The sequence below is a fragment of the Tachyglossus aculeatus genome, unplaced genomic scaffold (assembly GCF_015852505.1).
Source record: "Tachyglossus aculeatus isolate mTacAcu1 unplaced genomic scaffold, mTacAcu1.pri scaffold_101_arrow_ctg1, whole genome shotgun sequence".
Lineage (NCBI taxonomy): Eukaryota > Metazoa > Chordata > Mammalia > Monotremata > Tachyglossidae > Tachyglossus > Tachyglossus aculeatus.
The window spans coordinates 1,235,011-1,255,150 of NW_024044842.1; the positions used below are offsets into that span (position 1 = coordinate 1,235,011).

At 51.3% G+C, this 20,140-nt stretch overlaps 1 protein-coding gene across 1 annotated transcript; it reads right to left on the reverse strand.

Annotated features, from left to right (window-relative positions):
• Positions 1-5,705: 5,705 nt before the first annotated feature.
• LOC119922253 (BOLA class I histocompatibility antigen, alpha chain BL3-7-like) lies at positions 5,706-16,246 on the reverse strand. The gene is made up of 8 exons (XM_038742216.1): positions 16,122-16,246; positions 12,269-12,529; positions 11,903-12,181; positions 7,681-7,959; positions 7,413-7,520; positions 6,787-6,817; positions 6,631-6,657; positions 5,706-6,502 (listed from the first exon to the last, which is right to left on the reverse strand). The coding sequence occupies exons 1-7, from the start codon at positions 16,213-16,215 to the stop codon at positions 6,651-6,653; spliced, it is 1,059 nt and encodes a 352-aa protein (XP_038598144.1). The 5' UTR covers positions 16,216-16,246; the 3' UTR covers positions 5,706-6,502; positions 6,631-6,650.
• Positions 16,247-20,140: the final 3,894 nt, after the last annotated feature.

The following is a 20,140-nucleotide window of genomic DNA, read 5'->3' on the forward strand; positions in this document are numbered from 1 at the left end:
CCAAGCGCTTAGTCCAGTGCTCTGCACACAGTAAGCGCTCAATAAATACGATTGATTGATTGATTAATAAATACCATTAATACTACTATTATATAAGCTAATCAGGTTGGACACAGCCCCTGTCCCACATGGGGCTCACAGTCTGAATCCCCACTTTACAGACGAGGCAACTGAGGCACAGAGAAGCTGTATACCTTGGATCTACCCCAGTGCTTAGGGCAGTGTTTGACACGTAGTAATCGCTTAATAAATACCATGAAAAATACTAAAATGGGCTTTCATTGACGACGCCCTCTCACCGCCTTCAAACCTTTAAACAAACTCTCCCATGAGTCCAGCCACCGGCCCTTCCGCCAGCGACCACAGGGCGGCAGCAGAGAGAGATAGGCTGGGCCTTGGTGACGTCATCATAAATGACGTCATCAAACACCTCCCCCTTGGACCTTGGTCGTGACTGCGCAGCCGCATTGGAGCTGGCTTCTTGGTTTACTCATTACTTCATTAATTCATCCTTTTTTCTTCTTTTTTTTAATTGTATTTGTTAAGCCCTTAGTATGGACCAGGCACTGTACTAAGCGCTGGGGTAGGTACAAGGTCCATGTCCCACTTGGGGCTCACAGACTTAATCCCCAAGTTACAGATGGGGTAACTGAGGCACAGAGAATAATAATGATGGTGTTTGGTAAGTCCCACGTGGGGCTCACAGTCTTCATTCCCGTTTTACAGGTGAGGGAACTGAGGCACAGAGAAGCGAAGTGACTTGCCCAAAGTCACACAGCAGGCAAGTGGCGGAGCCAGGATTCAAACCCATGACCTCTGACTCCCAAGCCCAGGCTCTAGAAGCAGCATGGCCTAGTGGATAGAGCACAGGCCTGGGAATCAGAGGTTCTGGGTTCTAATGCCGGCTCCGCCATATGTCTGTTGTGTGACCTTGGACTTGTCACTTCTCTGGACTTCAGGTCCCTTCGTAGCTCAGTGGAAAGAGCCCGGGCTTGGGAGTCAGAGGTCATGGGTTTTAATCCTGGCTCCACCACTTGTCAACTGTGTGACTTTGGGCAAGTCACTTGACTTCTCTGTGCCTCAGTTCCCTCATCTGTAAAATGGGGATGAAGACTGTGAGCCCCACATGGGACAACCTGATAACCTTATATCCTTCTCAGCACTTAAAACAGTGCTTTGCACATAGCAAGTGCTTAACAAATGCCATCATTATTATTATTATTATTATCTGTAAAATGGGGATTAATTCATTCAATCGTATTCGTTGAGCGCTTACTTTGTGCAAAGCACTGTACTAAGTGCTTGGGAAGTACAATTCACCAATAAAGAGACAACCCCTGCCCACACTGGGCTTACAGTCTAGAAGGGCGGAGAGGGACATCAAAACAAGTAAACAGGCATCAATACAAATAAATGGAATTATAGATACATACACATCAAAACAGGTAAATAGGAATTAATATAAATAAATATAATTATAGATATATACACATCCAAACAATAGGCATTAATATAAATAAATAGAATTATAGACATGTACATATATACAGAAGTGCTGTGGGGCAGGGAGAGGGGGGAAGAGCAAAGAGAACGTGTCAGGGGCACGTTTAGGGGAAAAGGAGCTGAGGAAAAGGGGGGCTTACTGTGAGCCCCTCGTGGGAAAACCTAATTACCTTGTGTAATAATAATGATGGTATTTGTTAAGCGCCTACTATGTGCCAAGCACTGTTCTAAGCGCAGGGATAGATACAAGGTAACAGTGTACCTCAGCGCTTAGAAGAGTGCTTGGCACATAGTAAACGCTGAACAAATACCATAATTATTATTTTCTGGACTTCAGCTCGTCATCTGTAAAATGGGGATTAAGACCGCGAGCCCTATGTGGGACAGGGACTGTGTCCGACCAGATTACTTTGTATCTACCCCAACGTTTAGAACAGTACTTGGCAAATAGTAAAGGCTTAACAAGTATTATAATCATTGTTAAAAGTGAAATCAAACACAACTGTTACAGCAGAAAGTGTAACAGCCCCCTCTAGACTCTAAGCCTGTGCGGGCAGGGATTGTCTCTCTTTATTGCTGTATTGTACTAATAATAAAGATTATAGTATTTGTTAAACGCTCACTATGTGCCAAACATTGTTCTACGTGCTGGGGTAGATACAAGGTCATCAGGTTGTCCCACGTGGGGCTCACAGTCTTAATCCCCATTTGCCAGATGAGGGAACTGAGGCCCAGAGAATAATAATAATGATGATGATGGTGTTTGTTAAGCGCTTACTATGTGCAAAGCACTGTTCTAAGCGCTGAGGGGGACACAAGGTGATCAGGTTGTCCCACGGGGAAGTGACTTCCCCAAGGTCACACGGCATACAAGTGGCGGAGCCGGGCTTAGAACCCACTTCTTCTGACTCTCAAACCCGTGCTCTTACCATTAGGCCATGTTTCCAAGCACTCAGTACAGTGCCCTGCACACAGTAAGCGCTCAATAAATTCGATTGAATGAATGAATGGAAGCTCTATTTTATACTAAGAGGGTAGGCACATTCATTCATCACCTTGTAACGTCCCTAGCACTTAGAACAGTGCCTTGCACATAGTAAGCGCTTAATAAATGCTATTATTATTATTCATGCACACACACACATACACACACACGAAAAGCACAACACCTCTATTTACCAATCCCACTGGTTTTCCCCAAGTCTTGGCGAAGATGATTCCACGTTGAGGAGTTTCAACTGCCCGCGGCTCATTGTTTATGATGCTGTAGTAGCCCCGGAGCGTGTCCATTGGCTTCTTGGTTTACTCATTACTTCATCCTTCTTATTCTTTTTTTTAATGGTATTTCTTAAGCGCTTAGTAGGGGCCTGGCACTGTAGTAAGCGCTGGGGTAGGCGCGGAATGTGTCTGCTAGTTCTATTTTACACTACCTGGCGCTTAATCCAGCGTTTACTATGTTCCGGGCCCTGTAATAAACTCCGTAAGGTCTTGTGAGCAGCTCATCGTTGTCCTGGTTTAAGTTTTAGGTGCTGGGACTGCCGTAGGGGGTTTTAGCGCATAGTTTTTAGATGGTTTCAGGCCGGGCAAAGAGGCCCAGTTCTTTTCCCCTTTTATCCATTGTTTTGTGGAGGGTTGCAGCAGGGGGGCTGCTCAGGTTAGCTTGCTGCCTTCCGCTCATTACAGGGTAAACCAGAGGCGACCTCTCCTCCCGGATTTATTCCCCCTCAGGCAAAACCCCACCCAAAAGTCCATATCCTGCCCGGCAGAGCAATTTAGCCCCTCCTTAAGCCCTCTGCAAAACAATTCAGGTCCTCAGAACTCCTCAGCAAGATAATACAGTTTCTCCTCTAAATTGTCCTTTGGCCTTGTTGCTCCCGAGGTCAAATAATAGAAGAGGGACTGTGAACCCACCGTTGGGTAGGGACTGTCTCTATATGTTGCCAACTTGAACTTCCCAAGCGCTTAGTACGGTGCTCTGCACACAGTAAGCGCTCAATAAATACGATTGATTGATTGATTGATTGATTTTGGCCGTGTTGCTCCCGGGGTCAAATAATACAAGATGGAGTTACTCTGGCTCACCACAGTATCGGACCGCAGCGGTCACAACACTGTTTGACACGTAATAAGTGCTTAACGAATAACATTAAAAAGAAAAAAAGGGCACTCATGCTCTTTCAAAATAAATAATAGAAGATGGAGTCACTTTTGGCCGTGTTGCTCCCGGGGTCAAATAATACAAGATGGAGTTACTCTGGCTCACCACAGTATCGACCGCAGCGGTCACACCACTGTTTGACACGTAATAAGGGCTTCACAAATAACATTAAAAACAGAAAAAGGACACTTATGCTCTTTTTTTCAAAATCTTTCTTTCAGAATCTTTCAAAAATCTCCAGTGGTTGCCTAACAATCAATCAATCAATAAATCATCAATCAATAAATACGATTGATGATGATGATGATGATAACCCACTACCTCTGGCTCCCAAGCCCGGGCTCTTTCCACTGAGCCATGCTGCTTCTCTGTACTAAGTGCTGGAGTAGACACAGAACCTCTCTGTGCTTAGTAGAGCGCTTTGCATGATAAAAGCACTCAGTAAATATCATTGATGGATCGACTGATACAAGTTAATCAGGTTGGACCCAGTCGCTGTGCCACATGGGGCTCACAGCCCTAATCCCCTTTTCTTTATTAATAATAATAATAATAATAACTCCATTTATTAAATGCTTACTATGTGTCCCCTTTTAGACTGTGAGCCCACCGTTGGGTAGGGACTGTCTCTATATGTTGCCAACTTGTACTTCCCAAGCGCTTAGTACAGTGCTCCGCACACAGTAAGTGCTCAATAAATACGATTGATTGATTGATTGCAAAGCACTGTTCTAAGCGCTGGGGAGCTTACAAGGTGATCAGGTTGTCCCACAGGGGGCTCACAGTCTTTTTTTCTAACAGGCATGGAGAAGTGAAGTGGTTTGCCCAAGATCACACGGCAGAGAAGTGACAGAGACAGCATTAGAAACTAGGTTCTTTTTCTTTTTAAAAAAAAAGGAATTTGTTAAGTGTTTATTACATTCCAGGCATCATCAATCGTATTTATTGAGCGCTTACTGTGTGCAGAGCACTGGACTAAGCGCTTGGGAAGTACAAGTTGGCAACATATAGAGACAGTCCCTACCCAACAGTGGGCTCACAGTCTAAAATGGGGAGACAGAGAACAAAACCAAACATCCTAACAAAATAAAATAAATAGAATAGATATGTACAAGTAAAATAAATAAATAAATAAATAGAGTAAGGCACTGTTCTAAGCACTAAGGTAGAGATACAAGGTAATCAGGTTGGACTTTTATTTGTTTTATAGAATTTGTTGAGTGCTTCCTATAATAATAATAATGGCATTTATTAAGCGCTTACTATGTGCAGAGCACTGTTCAAAGCGCTGGGGAGGTTACAAAGTGATCGGGTTGTCCCACTGGGGGCTCACAGTCTTCATCCCCATTTTACAGATGAGGGAACTGGGGCACAGAGAAGTTAAGTGACTTGCCCAAAGTCACACAGCTGACTTGTACTTCCCAAGCACTTAGTACAGTGCTCTGCACACAGTGAGTGCTCAATAAATACGATTGATTGATTGATTGGTGGATGCGGGATTTGAACCCACGACCTCTGACTTCAAAGCCCGAGCTCTTTGTCTTTAAACTGTGAGCCCACCGTTGGGTAGGGACTGTCTCTATATGTTGTCAACTTGTACTTCCCAAGCGCTTAGTACAGTGCTCTGCACACAGTAAGCGCTCAATAAATACGATTGATTGATTGATTGCCCCCTCCCAGCCCCACACCACTTATATCCCTATCTCTGACTTCATTTATTTGACCTCATGACTGTCTCCCCCTCTCTAGACTGTCAGCTGGAGTGGGCAGGGAATGTGTTTGTTTATTGTTGTTATCTGTATTGTTGTATACTTTCCCAAGCGCTCAGTACCATGCGCTGCACACAGCAAGCCCTCAATAAATACGAATGAATGAATGAAAAGGATTGGGGGCAGAGGGGAGATGTATCTCTCCTGCTTCCTCCTTCTCTCTCTCACACACACACGCACACATATGTGACTCCCCTGGCCACAGGGGAACCAGGAACCACCTCCCATTCCCCCCATCCCTCTGGGCCCACAGTGAACGACAACAGACAGGAGGAGGAGTTATATCAATCCACTTTATTTGCTGTGATGGCCAACTTGTACTTTCCAAGCGCTTAGTACAGTGCTCTGCACACAGTAAGCGCTCAATAAATACAACTGAGTGGACGAATGAATAGAAGATGAAAAATCACAGCTCCTGGCTCACAAGCTGGACAGATAAATCGATTCAGAAGAAGCTGACCTTGAAAAAGTGGGGTCAGAGCTGCGTTTATGCGGGAGCAAAACCTCTCCAAGCAGGCCAGTAATCTCCCTAGACACAGGGGTCAGTCCGGGGAGCGGGATGGATCAGATTCCTTGTTATCTTTGTACTTCCCAAGCACTCAGTACAGTGCTCTGCACACAGTAAGTGCTCAACAAATACGATTGACTGAATGAATGAATCTGGGATCGGGGAAAAGCTAATGCGCAGAATGCAAGTAGCCGGGAAACCATCCTAACGATTCAGTGCAATCAAGGGTCGGGGGAGGGAGGGAAGGGGTGGGAATAATAATAATAATGGCATCTGTTAAGCGCGTTCCACCTTCCAGGCGCTGCACTAGGTGCTAAAGCAGTGTAGGAAGGGAGCATGGGGAAAGGGGACAGCTGGGCGATGGGGAGAATGGACGGCCTCTTTTAGAAACTTAGTCCAGGGGCACTACGGCTTGGGGAGGAGCAGGGGGTGCCTGGACATGGGTGAGGAGAGTTGACGGGGTGTCCAGGTCTTTAGGTTGGGAGGGTGAAAAACGCGGTCAGCAGGAAGGGCGGGGGCAGTCGGACTCCTCTGTCCCACGCTGGCAGCTCCCTCAGGCTGAGGCTGGAAATGGACAGTGAAGGATCACGGCTCCCTCCGGCCTCCGCGCGAGCGTCGCTCCAGATACCCCCAAATTCCTCCCCTCAACACACCCTGCAAGCCACAAGCCCCCTCCGCACACCCCAACTCACCTTTCATGGGAATGGAGGAGTCAGAGCCTGGGGAGAGAGAGACGGGTCAGAGTCAGGAGCTGGGAGTTGATCTGTCTTGAACCCAGGACCCCGGCCCTCCCCCTTCTCTCCATCTCCCCCTCTGTCTCCCCTCCACCCTATCACCTCCACACTCACTTGCAGGGGGTGTAATTCCCTCCTTTTGTACCTGGGAAAAAAAAACAACACAGTAAGAAGCAGCGGGGAGGGGGGCTAGTAGAAAGAGAAATGGAGAGGAGGGGGCCGGGGGCTCAGTGGTGTGGGTAGGCCTGGAAGGGGCATGGTCTAGGTACAGCTGGAGCCAGATTTAGGATCAGAGGTCTGGAGGGAAGAAGGGAGTTTGCCTGGGAACTGCATTTCCCGGAAGGCAGAGGCCTCCGTTGCCCAGAATCGTCCTTGGGCAGCTCCGGCGCGTGACCCCTGACCCTCCAGGAGGCCGAGGCGGCAGACGCCAGGCCTGGCCCCGGCTAGGGCAGGTCTGGACCTAGAGAACTAACGGCTAATCCCCACCCTGCCGCAGCTGGGCCCGGGCCCGGACGACGGACAGGGGCAGCGCGGGGGCCGGGGCTGGAACCACTGGACTTCCAGCCTTTCCCCCTGCCTGGTTCAGGAAAGGCGGGGGCAGAGGGCAGGAAGGGGAGAGAGGGACGGGGGACCGGGCGGATCAGACCCCTGGGGGCCCAGGCACCGGCCAGTGAGACCCAGACCTCCCTCCCTCTGCCCTCCCGGCTCCATCCCACCTCCTCCTCTCCCCTCCCTCCTACCTGATTTCTTCTTCTTCCAGATGACAAACCCAGCCACGAGTGAGGTGATGATGACGAGGGCAACCACAGCCCCAACGATGAGCCCGATGGATGAGGACGGGTCTGGAGCTGGACGAGGAGAGAGAGGGTCAGCCCAGGAGCGAGGCCACGACCCCCTGCGCTGCCCAAAGCGGCTCCCGGTGCCCGAGTCCCCTCCTCATGGAGGAGCCGGGCCCCCACAGCTCCCCGCCGCCCTGCTCCCCCGCCCCCCCGGACTTCGGCCCCTTACCCCAGCGCACGGCGAGGGGCTGGGCCAGACCGTCGTGGTCCACGATGCAGACGTATTTCTGCTCCTCTCCCTGTGGCACTCTGAGTGACACCCATTTCTGGAAGGTTCCGTCCCCGCCGGGCCGCGTGTCCCCGTCCTCCGTGTCCCAGATCAGGTCCTTCCCATCCCGCAGCCATCTCATCCTGATGTGCGCCGGGTAGAAGCCGAGGGCCCGGCACCGCAGGGTGACGTCGTCCCCGTCGGGGCCGTGGTGACGGAGCACCTGCACCGTGGGGGGATCTGCGGGGGAGACCGAGGTCAGGACGGGGGGACTCTGACCCCAGAGGGACCCCTCGGTGCGGGGGACGCGGGGCTGGGGTCAGAGCGGGGGCCGGCCTGGAATGAAGGGGGTGTCCGCAGGGGCCGTCAGAGAAGGGTCCCCGTCCCCGGAGGGGTCTCCCGCCCCCAAGTCGAGGGGCCCCGAGACAGAAGTCTCCCCCACCCCTGGGCGGGCCCAGCGTCTGTCTGGGGTTTGGCGTGCGGACGGGGATTAGGGAAGAACCCCCTGCCCCCCAGTTTCTGCCCCCGGAGCTGACAGCCCGGGGAGTGAAGGAGGGGGACGGAGGCGGACAACACGATTAACCGTCTCTATATGTTGCCAATTTGTACTTCCCAAGCGCTTAGTACAGTGCTCTGCACATAGTAAGCGCTCAATAAGTACGATTGATGATTAACAGGAGCCTTCTCCATCCCCAGCTCAGGGCGTCCTTCCCTCCGGCCTGATCCCTCGGGGGCCGAGCCCTCGGACACCTCTCTCCCTCCTCCTCATCCACCCTCTTCTCTCACTACACCCCAAATCAAACTCTTCCTTCTCTCTATCTCCTTATTGTGGGCAGAAAAATGTGTCTATTGTTATATTGTAGTCGTCTCCCAAGCGCTTTACTACAGTGCTTTGCACATAGCGTTCAATAAATGCAACTGGCTGACTCGTACCTTGGGCAAGTCACTTCTTTTTTAATGGTGATTGTTAAGCCCTTGATTGTGTGTCCAGGCGCTGTTCTAAGCGCTGGGATAGATCCGAGGAAAACCGGCTGGACACAGTCCCCGTCCCACATGGGGCTCATGGTCTAAGTAGGAGGGAGTGGGATTCCACTTAGAGGAGGAGCGTGGCTCAGCGGAGAAGGGCTTTGGAGTCAGAGGTCATGGGTTCGAAACCCGGCTCCGCCACACGTCTGCTGTGTGACCTTGGGCAAGTGACTTAACTTCTCTGAGCCTCAGTGACCTCATCTGTAAAATGGGGATTAAGACTGCGAGCCCCATGTGGGACAACTTGATCACCTTGTATCCAGCGCTTAGAACAGTGCTCTGCACATAGTAAGCGCTTAACAAATGCCATCATTATTATTATTATTATTATTATTATTATTCCCCTGGGAAGCCGCGGGGCCTAGCGGAAAGAGCACGGGCCGAAGTGACTCAGTGGACCTGGGTTCCCGTCCCCGCTCTGCCACTTTTCTGCCGTGTGACCTTGGGCAAGTCACTTCACTTCTCTGGGCCTCAGTTTCCTCATCCTTAAAATGGAGATTAAGACCGGAAACCCTAAGTGGAACAGGGACCGTGTCCAACTGATTAAAAGCATAATATTCTATTATATATTAAATTATAACATTAATAATGATAGAAGCAGCTTGACTTAGTGGAGAGAGAACGGGCTTGGGAGTCAGAGGTCATGGGTTCCAATCTCAGCTCCGCCACTTCTCAGCTGTGCGGACTTTACGCAGGTCACTTCACTTCTCTATGCCTCAATTACCTCATCTATAAAAGGGGGATTAAGACTGTGAGCCCCACGGGGGACAACCTGATTACCAGCGCTTAGAACAGTTCCTGGCACATAGTAAGCGCCTAACAAATATCATCATTATTATTATTATCATCAACAATAATAATGTTGGCAGGTGGAGAGCTACTGAAGATAATAATAGTGTTAACAGGTGTGGAGCTAGTGTTGATGATGATAGTGTTAGCAGCTAACGATGATAATAATAATAATAATGATAATAGACTTGGTCCTTGGGGTGCAGTTAAGAATTAGAACACCAGCTCCCTGGAGTCGCAAACAAAAGTAAGCGTGGTATGTGTTGAACGCCTCCTCTCCGCCGAGTCCCGTCTCGAGAGCCGGGATCGTCGGGTCCCCATTTTCCGGAGGAGGAGACTGAGGCCTGGGGCGACCGCGCCCGGGGTCTCCCGTCGGGCTGGGGCGGGATGTAGACCGTGGGACGGGCCCGTTTACCGTCACGCTGTCCCCTCCCGAGTGCTCAGTACGGTGCTCCGCGCACAGGAAGCGCTCCGTAATAATAATAATAATGGCATTTATTAAGCGCTTACTATGTGCAAAGCACTGCTCCGTAAATTCAATCGTATTTATTGAGCGCTTACTGTGTGCACAGCACTGGACTAAGCGCTTGGGGAGTCCAAGTTGGCAACATCTAGAGACGGTCCCTACCCAACAGCGGGCTCACAGTCTAGAAGGGGGAGACAGACAACAAATTAACAAAATAAAATAAATAGAATAAATATGTACAAGTAAAATAGAGTAATAAATATGTATGACAAGTAAAATAAATAGAGTAATAAATACGTACGAATATATATACATATATACAGGCGCTGTGGGGAAGGGAAGGAGGTAAGGCGGGGGGGGGTGGAGAGGGAGAGGAAGGAGGGGGCTCAGTTTGGGAAGGCCTCCTGGAGGAGGTGAGCTCTCGGCGGGAATAACGCCGCCGGATCTTGGATCGGCCTCGTTTACGGTCGGAACTACGACGGCATCCGACCGTCTTCAACCCCCCGGCTTCCGTTCTTGATTAACGAAAGCGTCCTCGGCAAATGCCGAGACAGTTAGTTTTAGACTGTGAGCCCACTGTTGGGTGGGGACTGTCTCTAGATGTTGCCAATTTGTACTTCCCAAGCGCTTAGTACAGTGCTCTGCACACAGTAAGCGCTCAATAAATACGACTGATTGATTGATTGATTGATAGTATAGCGGTGAGTATCCCCGCCTGTCACGCGGGAGACCGGGGAGAAAAGTGCATTTCCCTTCGAGAAGCCGCGTGGCTCAGCGGAAAGAGCCCGGGCTTTGGAGTCAAAGGTCGTGGGTTCAAATCCCAACTCCACAATAAATACGATTGATTGATTGATAGTATAGTGGTGAGTATCCCCGCCTGTCAAGCGGGAGACCGGGGAGAAAAGTGCATTTTCCTTCGAGAAGCCGCGTGGCTCAGCGGAAAGAGCCCGGGCTTTGGAGTCAAAGGTCGTGGGTTCGAATCCCAACTCCACCACACGTTGGCTGTGTGACCTTGGGCAAGTCACTTCCCTGAGCCTCGGTTACCTTAGCTGTAAAATGGGGATTAAGACTGCCAGCCCCCCGTGGGACAACCTGATCACCTTGTATCCCTCTCCAGCGCTTAGAACAGTGCTTCGCACGTAGTAAGCGCTTAACAAATGCCATCATTATTATTATTAAATGCTTCCGCCCCGGTCCGTCTCGCGCCGGTCCAGGAATTTCACCTCCAGCGGCGCGCGCGCTACGGGTGCCCCCGGCCGCCCCACTTCATCCGGCTCCGAAAGCCGACACGACGGGCAGCGGGGTCCGATTCCATCATTCCCAGCCGGAGGATCCAGGCCGGCTTCGAGCACTCATCATCATCATCATCATCATCATCAATCGTATTTATTGAGCGCCTACTATGTGCAGAGCACTGTACTAAGCGCTTGGGAAGTACAAATCGGCAACATATAGAGACGGTCCCTACCCAACAGTGGGCTCACAGTCTAGAAGGGGATTTCACATTAAATGGCCTGGGCGGAGTCTCAAACTCGAGAATGAGTCTTCCTTGATAATATGAGTAGTTACATTTATTTAACACTCACAGCACGCGATGAAGGTAATAAACTGAGCACTTGGGAAGTGAAAAACAGATAAGACCAGCTCCCTGCTCACAAGGAGTTTTCATTTCTATTAGGGGAGGAAGATCATTCAATCTTGCACATAGTAAGCACTTAAATGCCATCATTATTATTATTGACCACTTACTGCGTGCAGAGCACCGAACTAAGCGGTTGGAAAAGCACAATAGAACAGTCGAATCTTTTCCCGGAGTAAACCCGACCGGAGGGACGACGGACCCCGCGACGACCGGCCCGGGGGCTCCGGGGAGGGGACGGCTGGGGGTTGGACGGACGCTACCTGCGCGGGTGAGGCTGGGCCCGCCGATCCGCAGGTATCTCCGGAGCGCGTGGACGCACTCGTCCTCCAAATAGGCCTCGTGTCGCTCGGCCTTGGTCCCGCCGGCCTCCCACTTGGGCCTGGCGTCGAGGGTCCCGACGCCCCCCGCCTTCCAGGTCGACGTGGCCTTGTCCAGCGTGAGGTAGTCCTGCCCGTCGTAGCCGTATCTCCAATACCCGTCGCCGGTGGTGTTGTCCTCCCGCAGCCGGCAGCCGTACGTCAGCTGAAGCGAGTGGGACCCTGCGGGACCCCCCCCCCGGCCCGCCAGTCACGACCGGAGGCGGCCACACCACCCACCCGCCCCGACCGCGTGGGAGCCGTCCTCACCGTCCTCGCCCTGGTCGTGGTAGCCCTGGAGGGTCCGCAGGATCCCGCGGAAAGTCTGCGCCCAGACCCTCGCGTTCCACGTCTCCCGGTCCCAGTATTCCGGCCCCTCGTGGTCCCGGATCCAGGCGGTGCGCGGCTCGTACTTCCCGCCGTCGAACCCGACGAACGGCACGTCGTCCACGTAGCCCACGGCCGTGAACTCGGACACCCCGGGGCCGGGCCGGGTCACTCCGGTGTAGAAATAGCGCAGCGAGTGCCACCCTGGCACACGGACACGACACGGACGCCGTCACGGACACAGCACGGACACCCCCTCCCCAGCCCTGTACTAGACACCCCACCCCGACACGAACCCCTCCCTGCTCTGATAATAATAATGAGACTTCTTAAGCGCTCACTATGTGCCAAGCACTCTTCTAAGCACCGGGGTAGACACAATAATAATAACAACGATGGTATTTGTTAAGCGCTTACTACGCACCAAGCACTGTTCTGAGCACCGGGTAGACACAATAATAATAACGATGGTATTTGTTAAGCACTTACTATGCACCAAGCACTGGGGTAGATACAATAATAATAACAACGATGGTACTTGTTAAGCACTTACTACGCACCAAGCACTGTTCTAAGCACCGGGGTAGATACAATAATAATAACAACAATGGTACTTGTTAAGCACTTACTATGCTCCAAGCACTGGGGTAGATACAATAATAATAACAACGATGGTATTTGTTAAGCGCTTACTACGCGCCAAGCAGTGTTCTAAGCACCAGGGTAGATACAATAATAATAACAACAATGGTATTTGTTAAGCGCTTACTACGCACCAAGCACTGTTCTAAGCACCGGGGTAGACACAATAATAATAACAACGATGGTATTTGTTAAGCGCTTACTATGCTCCAAGCACTGTTCTGAGCACTGGGATAGATGCAGTAATAATAACGATGGTATCTGTTAAGCACTTACTATATGCCAAGCACTGTAGTAGGCACTAATTATGCTTAGCATTATTATCATGATATTTGTTAAGCGCTTACTGTGTGCCAAGCACTGTAGTAGGCGCTAATTATGCTTAGCATTATTATCACGATATTTGTTGAGCGCTTACTGCGTGCCAGGCACTGTACTAAGCGCTAATTATTATTATTTTTATATTAACTGGGATGGTGTTTGTTAAGCGCTTACTATGTGCCAAGCACTGTTTTAAGCGCTGGGCACTGTTCTAATGTTCAGACACTGAACTAGGCGCTAATTACTCAGTTATATTATGGTACTCATTAAGCGCCTATTATGTGCCAGGCACTGTACTAAGCACTAATTAGTCTTAGTATTATTATCATGGCATTTGTTAAACACTTACTGTGTGCCAGGCACCAATTATAGCCAAATGCTAATTATAATTATTATTTTTATGGTACTTGTTAAACACTTACTGTGTGCCAGGCACCAATTATAGCCAAACGCTAATTATAATTATTATTTTTATGGTATTTGTTAAGCCCTTGCTATGTACCAGGCATTGTACTAAGCGCTAATTATTACCATCATTCTAGACTGTCAGCCCGTTGTGGGTAGGGACTGTCCCTATACGTTGCCGACTTGTACTTCCCAAGCGCTTAGTCCAGTGCACTGCACACAGTAAGCGCTCAATAAATACGATTGAATGAATGAATTAATATTAATTAGAGAAGCAGCGTGGCTCAGTGGAGAAGAGCATGGGCTTTGGAGTCAGAGGTCATGGATTCGAATTCCGCCTCCACCAATTGTCAGCTGTGTGACTTTGGGCGAGTCACTTAACTTCTCTGGGCCTCAGTGACCTCATCTGTAAAATGGGGGATTGAGACCGTGAGCCCCACGTGGGACAACCCGATCACCTTGTGACCTCCCCAGCGCTTAGAACAGTGCTTTGCACATAGTAAGCGCTTAATAAAAGCCATCATTATTATTATTATTACTACTAGCAAATGGGGTTGGACACGGTCCTCGTCCCCCCTGAGGCTCACAGTCTCAACACCCATTTTCCAGATGAGGTCACTGAGGCACTAGACACCCCCTCCCCCCGCCAGCTCAGTTCCCTGCCACCCCCCTTCCCCTCCCCAGCCCTGTACTAGACACCCCCTCACCACCTCTGCTTTCTCCCACTCCCCCCGCCTCAGCTCTGCATTAGACACCCCCCTCAATGGCTCTGCCCCCGGTCACCCCCTTCCCTGGCCCAGCCCTGTACTAGACACCCCCGCCCCGCAACGGGCTCTGCTGTGCAACTTTGGGCATCTCACTTACCTTCTCTGGGCCTCAGTGTTTAGGACGGTGCTTGGCACATAGGAAAGTGTTTAACAGATACCATAGTTTTTATTAGTATTATTATTAAGATAATCAGGTTATCCCATATGGGGCTCACAGTCTTAATCCCCACTTTACAGATGAGGTGCCTGAGGCACAAAGAAGTCCAATGACTTGCCCAAGGCCATACAGCAGACAATTGGTGGACCTGGGATGAGAACCCACGTCCTCTGACACCCAAGCCCGGGCTCTTTATCTATCCCAGCGCTTAGAACAGTGCTGGGCACATACCACCATTATTAATTATTGATATTCCCCTCCCTCCCCAACTCTGCCCTTGGCGCCCCCTAGCGGCCTCTCCTCCTCGCCCCCCCGCCGCTCTGGGCGCCCCCTAGCGGCCTCTCCTCCTCGCCCCCCCCCCCGCCCCGCCGCTCTGGGCGCCCCCTATCGGCCTCTCCTCCTCGCCAGCCCCCCCCACTCGGGCGCCCCCTAGCGGCCTCTCCCCCTCGCCCCCCCAACTTCTCCGGGCGCCCCCTAGTGCCGCTCCTCCTCGTACCCCCATCGCTCTGTGCGCCACCTAGCGGCCTCTCTTCCTCGCCCCCCCCGCCGCTCTGTGCGCCCCCTAGCGGCCTCACTTCCTCGCCACCCCCCCTAGCTCGGGCGCCCCCTAGCGGCCTCTCCTCCTAGCCCCCCCCGCCGCTCTGGGCGCCCCCTAGCGGCCTCTCCTCCTCGCCACCCCCTGCCGCTCTGTGCGCCCCCTAGCGGTCTCACCTCCTCGCCACCCCCGCCGCTCTGGGCGCCCCCTAGCGGCCGCTCCTCCTCGCCACCACCACCCCACTCGGGCGCCCCCTATTGGCCTCTCCTCCTCGCCCCCCTCGTTCTGGGCGCCCCCTAGCGGCCTCTCCCCCTCGCCCCCCAACTTCTCCGGGCGCCCCCTAGCGGCCTCACCTCCTCGCCACCCCCCCCCGCCGCTCTGGGCGCCCCCTAGCGGCCTCACCTCCTCGCCACCCCACTTCTCCGGGCGCCCCCTAGCGGCCTCACCTCCTCGCCACCCCACTTCTCCAGGCGCCCCCTAGCGGCCTCACCTCCTCGCCACCCCCACCGCTCCGGACGCCCCCTAGCGGCCTCTCCTCCTCGCCACCCCCACGGCTCCGGGCGCCCCCTAGCGGCCTCTCCTCCTCGCCACCCCCGTCGCTCCGGGCGCCCCCTAGCGGCCTCTCCTCCTCGCCCCCCCCGTTCCGGGCGCCCCCTAGCGGCTTCAACTTGTACTCCCCAAGCGCTTAGTCCAGTGCCCTGCACACAGTAAGAGCTCAATAGATACGATTGATGATTGATTCTCCTCCTCGTGCCCCGCCCCCTCCCTCGATGCCCCCTCCAAACCCGCTCTGCTCCTCTCCCCGCCCCCTGCCCCGTAGGTCCCGCCCCGGCTAGGCGTGCCCCTGCTCGCCCCTTCCCCGCCGTCCCAGCCCGGGTTTGGTCGCTGCCCCGACGATTCGCCCCTGACCCCCAAATCCAGCCCGGACCCCCCACCCCCACCCCGCGGGATCCCCCCCGCCGCCCTTACTCGGCCGGCCCTCCAGCAGCCGGGCATCCCCCAGGCCAAAAAGTAGGAGCAGGAGCAGGAGCAGGCGCAGGGCGGTCCCAATCGAGGTCTCCATCCCCGCTGTTGTCTTGGATTCGAAAACGAAATCAGATTTCTGTTCGTCCCGCCCCCTGGCCCAGGAAACGAGCGCAGCCCCTCGAGTTAGAGAAGCAGCGTGGCTTAGTGGGAAAAATCGCGGGTTCAAATTCCGCCTCCGCCAGTTATCATCATCATCAATCGTATTTATTGAGCGCTTACTGTGTGCAGAGCACTGGACGAAGCGCTTGGGAACTACAAGTCGGCAACATCTGGAGACAGGCCCTACCCAACAGTGGGCTCACAGTCTAAAAGGGGGAGACAGAGAACAAAACCAAACATACTAACAAAATAAAATAAATAGAATAGATATGTACAAGCTCTCTTCCTCCCTCCAAGGCCCTATTGAGAGCTCACCTCCTCCAGGAGGCCTTCCCAGACTGAGCCCCTTCCTTCCTCTCCCCCTCGTCCCCCCTCCATCCCCCCTTTCTTACCTCCTTCCCTTCCCCACAGCACCTGTATATATGTTTGTATATATTTATTACTCTATTTATTTAACTTGTACATATCTATTCTATTTATTTTGTTAGTATGTTTGATTTTGTTCTCTGTCTTCCCCTTTTAGACTGTGAGCCCACTGTTGGGTAGGGACTGTCTCTAGATGTTGCCAATTTGTACTTCCCAAGCGCTTAGTACAGTGCTCTGCACAGAGTAAGCGCTCAATAAATACGATTGATGATGATGATGATGAGCTGGGTGCCTTTGAGCAAATCACTTCTCTGTGCCTCAGTTACCTCATCAGCAAAATGGGGAAGAAGACTATGAGCCCCTTATTGGGCAGCGGGCGCGGCCAATCAGGCGGCAGGACTCAGACCTTTTTGTGCTCACTCTGCCCGGTGACCGATGACACACGCGCAACCCCCATTCCCATTGGGCGGCGGGCGCGGCCAGTCAGGCGACAGGACTCAGAGCTTTCTGTGCTCACTCTGCCCGGTGACCGATGACACGCGCGCAGCCCCGATTCCCATTGGGCGGCGGGCGCGGGATCGGCCAATCAGGCGGCAGGACTCGGAGCTTTCTGTGCTCACTCTGCCCGGTGACCGATGACACACACACAGCTCCCATTCCCATTGGGCGGCGGGCGTGGATTTGGCCAATCAGGACTCGGAGCTTCGAGGAGCGGAGCGCGGGTTTATTCCGGGCGGGAATCTCGTGGCGCTCCGTGGGTCACGGGTGTTCTTGTTACTATGAGTTTACCAGGAAGTCTAATACTACTATTATTAGCTCCCTGGAGACTTAATACCATTATTATTGCTTCTTACTATCAAGTTCCCAAAGGTTGTATTGCTATTAATAAATATATTTATTACTCTATTTATTTATTTATTTATTTATTTTACTTGTACATTTCTATCCTACTTATTTTATTTTGTTGGTATGTTTGGTTCTGTTCTCTGTCTCCCCCTTTTAGACTGTGAGCCCACTGTTGGGTAGGGACTGTCTCTATGTGATGCCAATTTGTACTTCCCAAGCGCTTAGTACAGTGCTCTGCACATAGTAAGCGCTCAATAAGTACAATTGATTGATTGATTATTGGTATTATCAGCAGCTGCTCCCCCAGGGTCTAATACTATTCTTATTGTCAATATTTATTCTATTTATTTATTTTATTTTGTTAGTATGTTTGGTTTTGTTCTCTGTCTCCCCCTTTTAGACTGTGAGCCCACTGTTGGGCAGGGACTGTCTCTATATGTTGCCAGCTTGTACTTCCCAAGTGCTTAGTACAGTGCTCTGCACACAGTAAGCGCTCAATAAATACGATTGATTGATTGATTATCACTCATTATTGTTGTCATTATTATCACCTCACCAGGGCCTAATGACACTTTGATTACTATTATTATCATTAGTATTATCAACTCCCCAAGTGCCAATACCAGATATTTAAAAAATGATATTTTATTTTAAATGGTACATTTTAAGCACTTTGTGCCTAGCACTGTTCTAAGCATTGAGGTAGATACGAAGATAATCAGGTTGGACACATTCCCTGACCCATATGGGGCTCACAGTCTAAGGAGGGAGTAGGATTGAAGCCCAGAGAAGTGAAGTGACTTCCCCAACGTCACACAGCAGGATCCTGTGAGTCCCAGGCGTGTGCTTTCTACCCTAAGCCACACTGCTTCATTACTAGTAATTATTATTATTGTTATTACTAGCAGATTCCCAGGGTCTAATACCACTATTACTATATTCAGCACACCAGGACCTAAAGACACTATCAGTGCTACTATTATCAGCTCCCAGGTGGCTTAGTAGAGAGAGCCCGGGCTTTGGAGTCAGAGGTCCTGGGTTCAAATCCCAGCTCCACCAATTGTCAGCTGTGTGACTTTGGGCAAGTCACTTAACTTCTCTGTGCCTCAGTTTCCTCATCTGTAAAATGGGGTTGAAGACTGTAAGCCCCCCGTGGGACAACTTGATCACCTTGTAACCTCACCAGCACTTAGAACAGTGCTTTGCACATAGTAAGCACTTAATAAATGCCATTATTAATAGTAGTACCACAATTATCATTACTAGTATTGATAGCAGCAGCAGCAGCTCCCCATGAGTAGGGACGGCTGCTCCTCCCTTCACCATCCCATCATCATCATCATTGTCATGGGAGAGTACACAGTAAGCGCTCAATAAATACGATTGAATGAATTTAATTGACGAGCCTTACTAATTTGGAAGCAGCATGGCATAGTGGATACAGCACAGTCCTGGGAGTCAGAAAGCCATGGGTTCTAATATCCCGGCTCTGCCACGTGTCAGCTGGGTGACCTTGGGCAAGTCACTTCACTTCCCTGGGCATCAACTACCTCATTTGTAAAATGGGGATTCATTCATTCATTCATTCAGTCGTACTTATTGAGCACTTACTGTGTGCAGAGCACTGTACTAAGCTTGGAAAGTACAATTCGGCAACAGAGACAATCCCTACCCAACAACAGGTTCACAGTCTAGAAGGGGGAAACAAGTAGGCAAAACAAAACAAGTGGGCAGGCATCAATAGCGTCAGAATAAATAGAATTATAAATATATAGACATCATTAATAAAATAAATAGAATAATAAATATGTACAAATATAGTGCTGTGGGGCCGGGAAGGGGGTAGAGCTGAGGGAGGGGATTGAATGAATGAATGACGAATAGGATAAGGGGGGCTCAGTCTGGGAAGGCCTCCTGGAGGAGGTGAGCTCTCAGTAGGGCTTTGAAGGGGGAAAAGAGCTAGTTTGGGGGATGTGAGAAGGGTGGGCATTCCAGGCCAGGGATAGGACGTGCACACAGTAAGCGCTCAATAAAGACGATTGATTGATTGATTGATTGATTGACATGGGCCGGTGGTTGATTGATTGATTGATTGATTGACGTGGGCCGGGGGTCGACGGCGGGACAGGCGAGATGGAGGCCCAGTGATGAGGTTAGCAGCACCAGAGGAGCGGAGGGTGCGGGCTGGGATGGAGAAGGAAAAAAGAAAGCTGAGGGAGGAGGGGGCGAGGGGATGGACAGCTTTGAAGCCGAGAGTGAGGGGTTTTTGCTTCGTGGGAAGGTTGCTAGGCAACCCCTGGAGATTTTTGAGGAGGGGATGCCCATGTCAGCTGTGTGACTTTGGACAACTCATTGCACTTCTCTGGGCCTCAGTGTGACCTTGGGCAAGTCACTTCACTTCTCTGGGCCTCAGTTACCTCATCTGGAAAATGGGGATTAAGACTGTGAGCCCCACGTGGGACAACTTGATCACCCTGTACTCCCCCCCAGCGCTTAGAACAGTGCTCTGCACATAGTAAGCGCTTAACAAATGCCATCATTATTATTATCTGTAAAATGGGGATGGGAGCCACATGTAGGACAACCTGATGACCTTGGATCTAACCCAGCGCTTAGATAAATACCATCATCATCATCAATCGTATTTATTG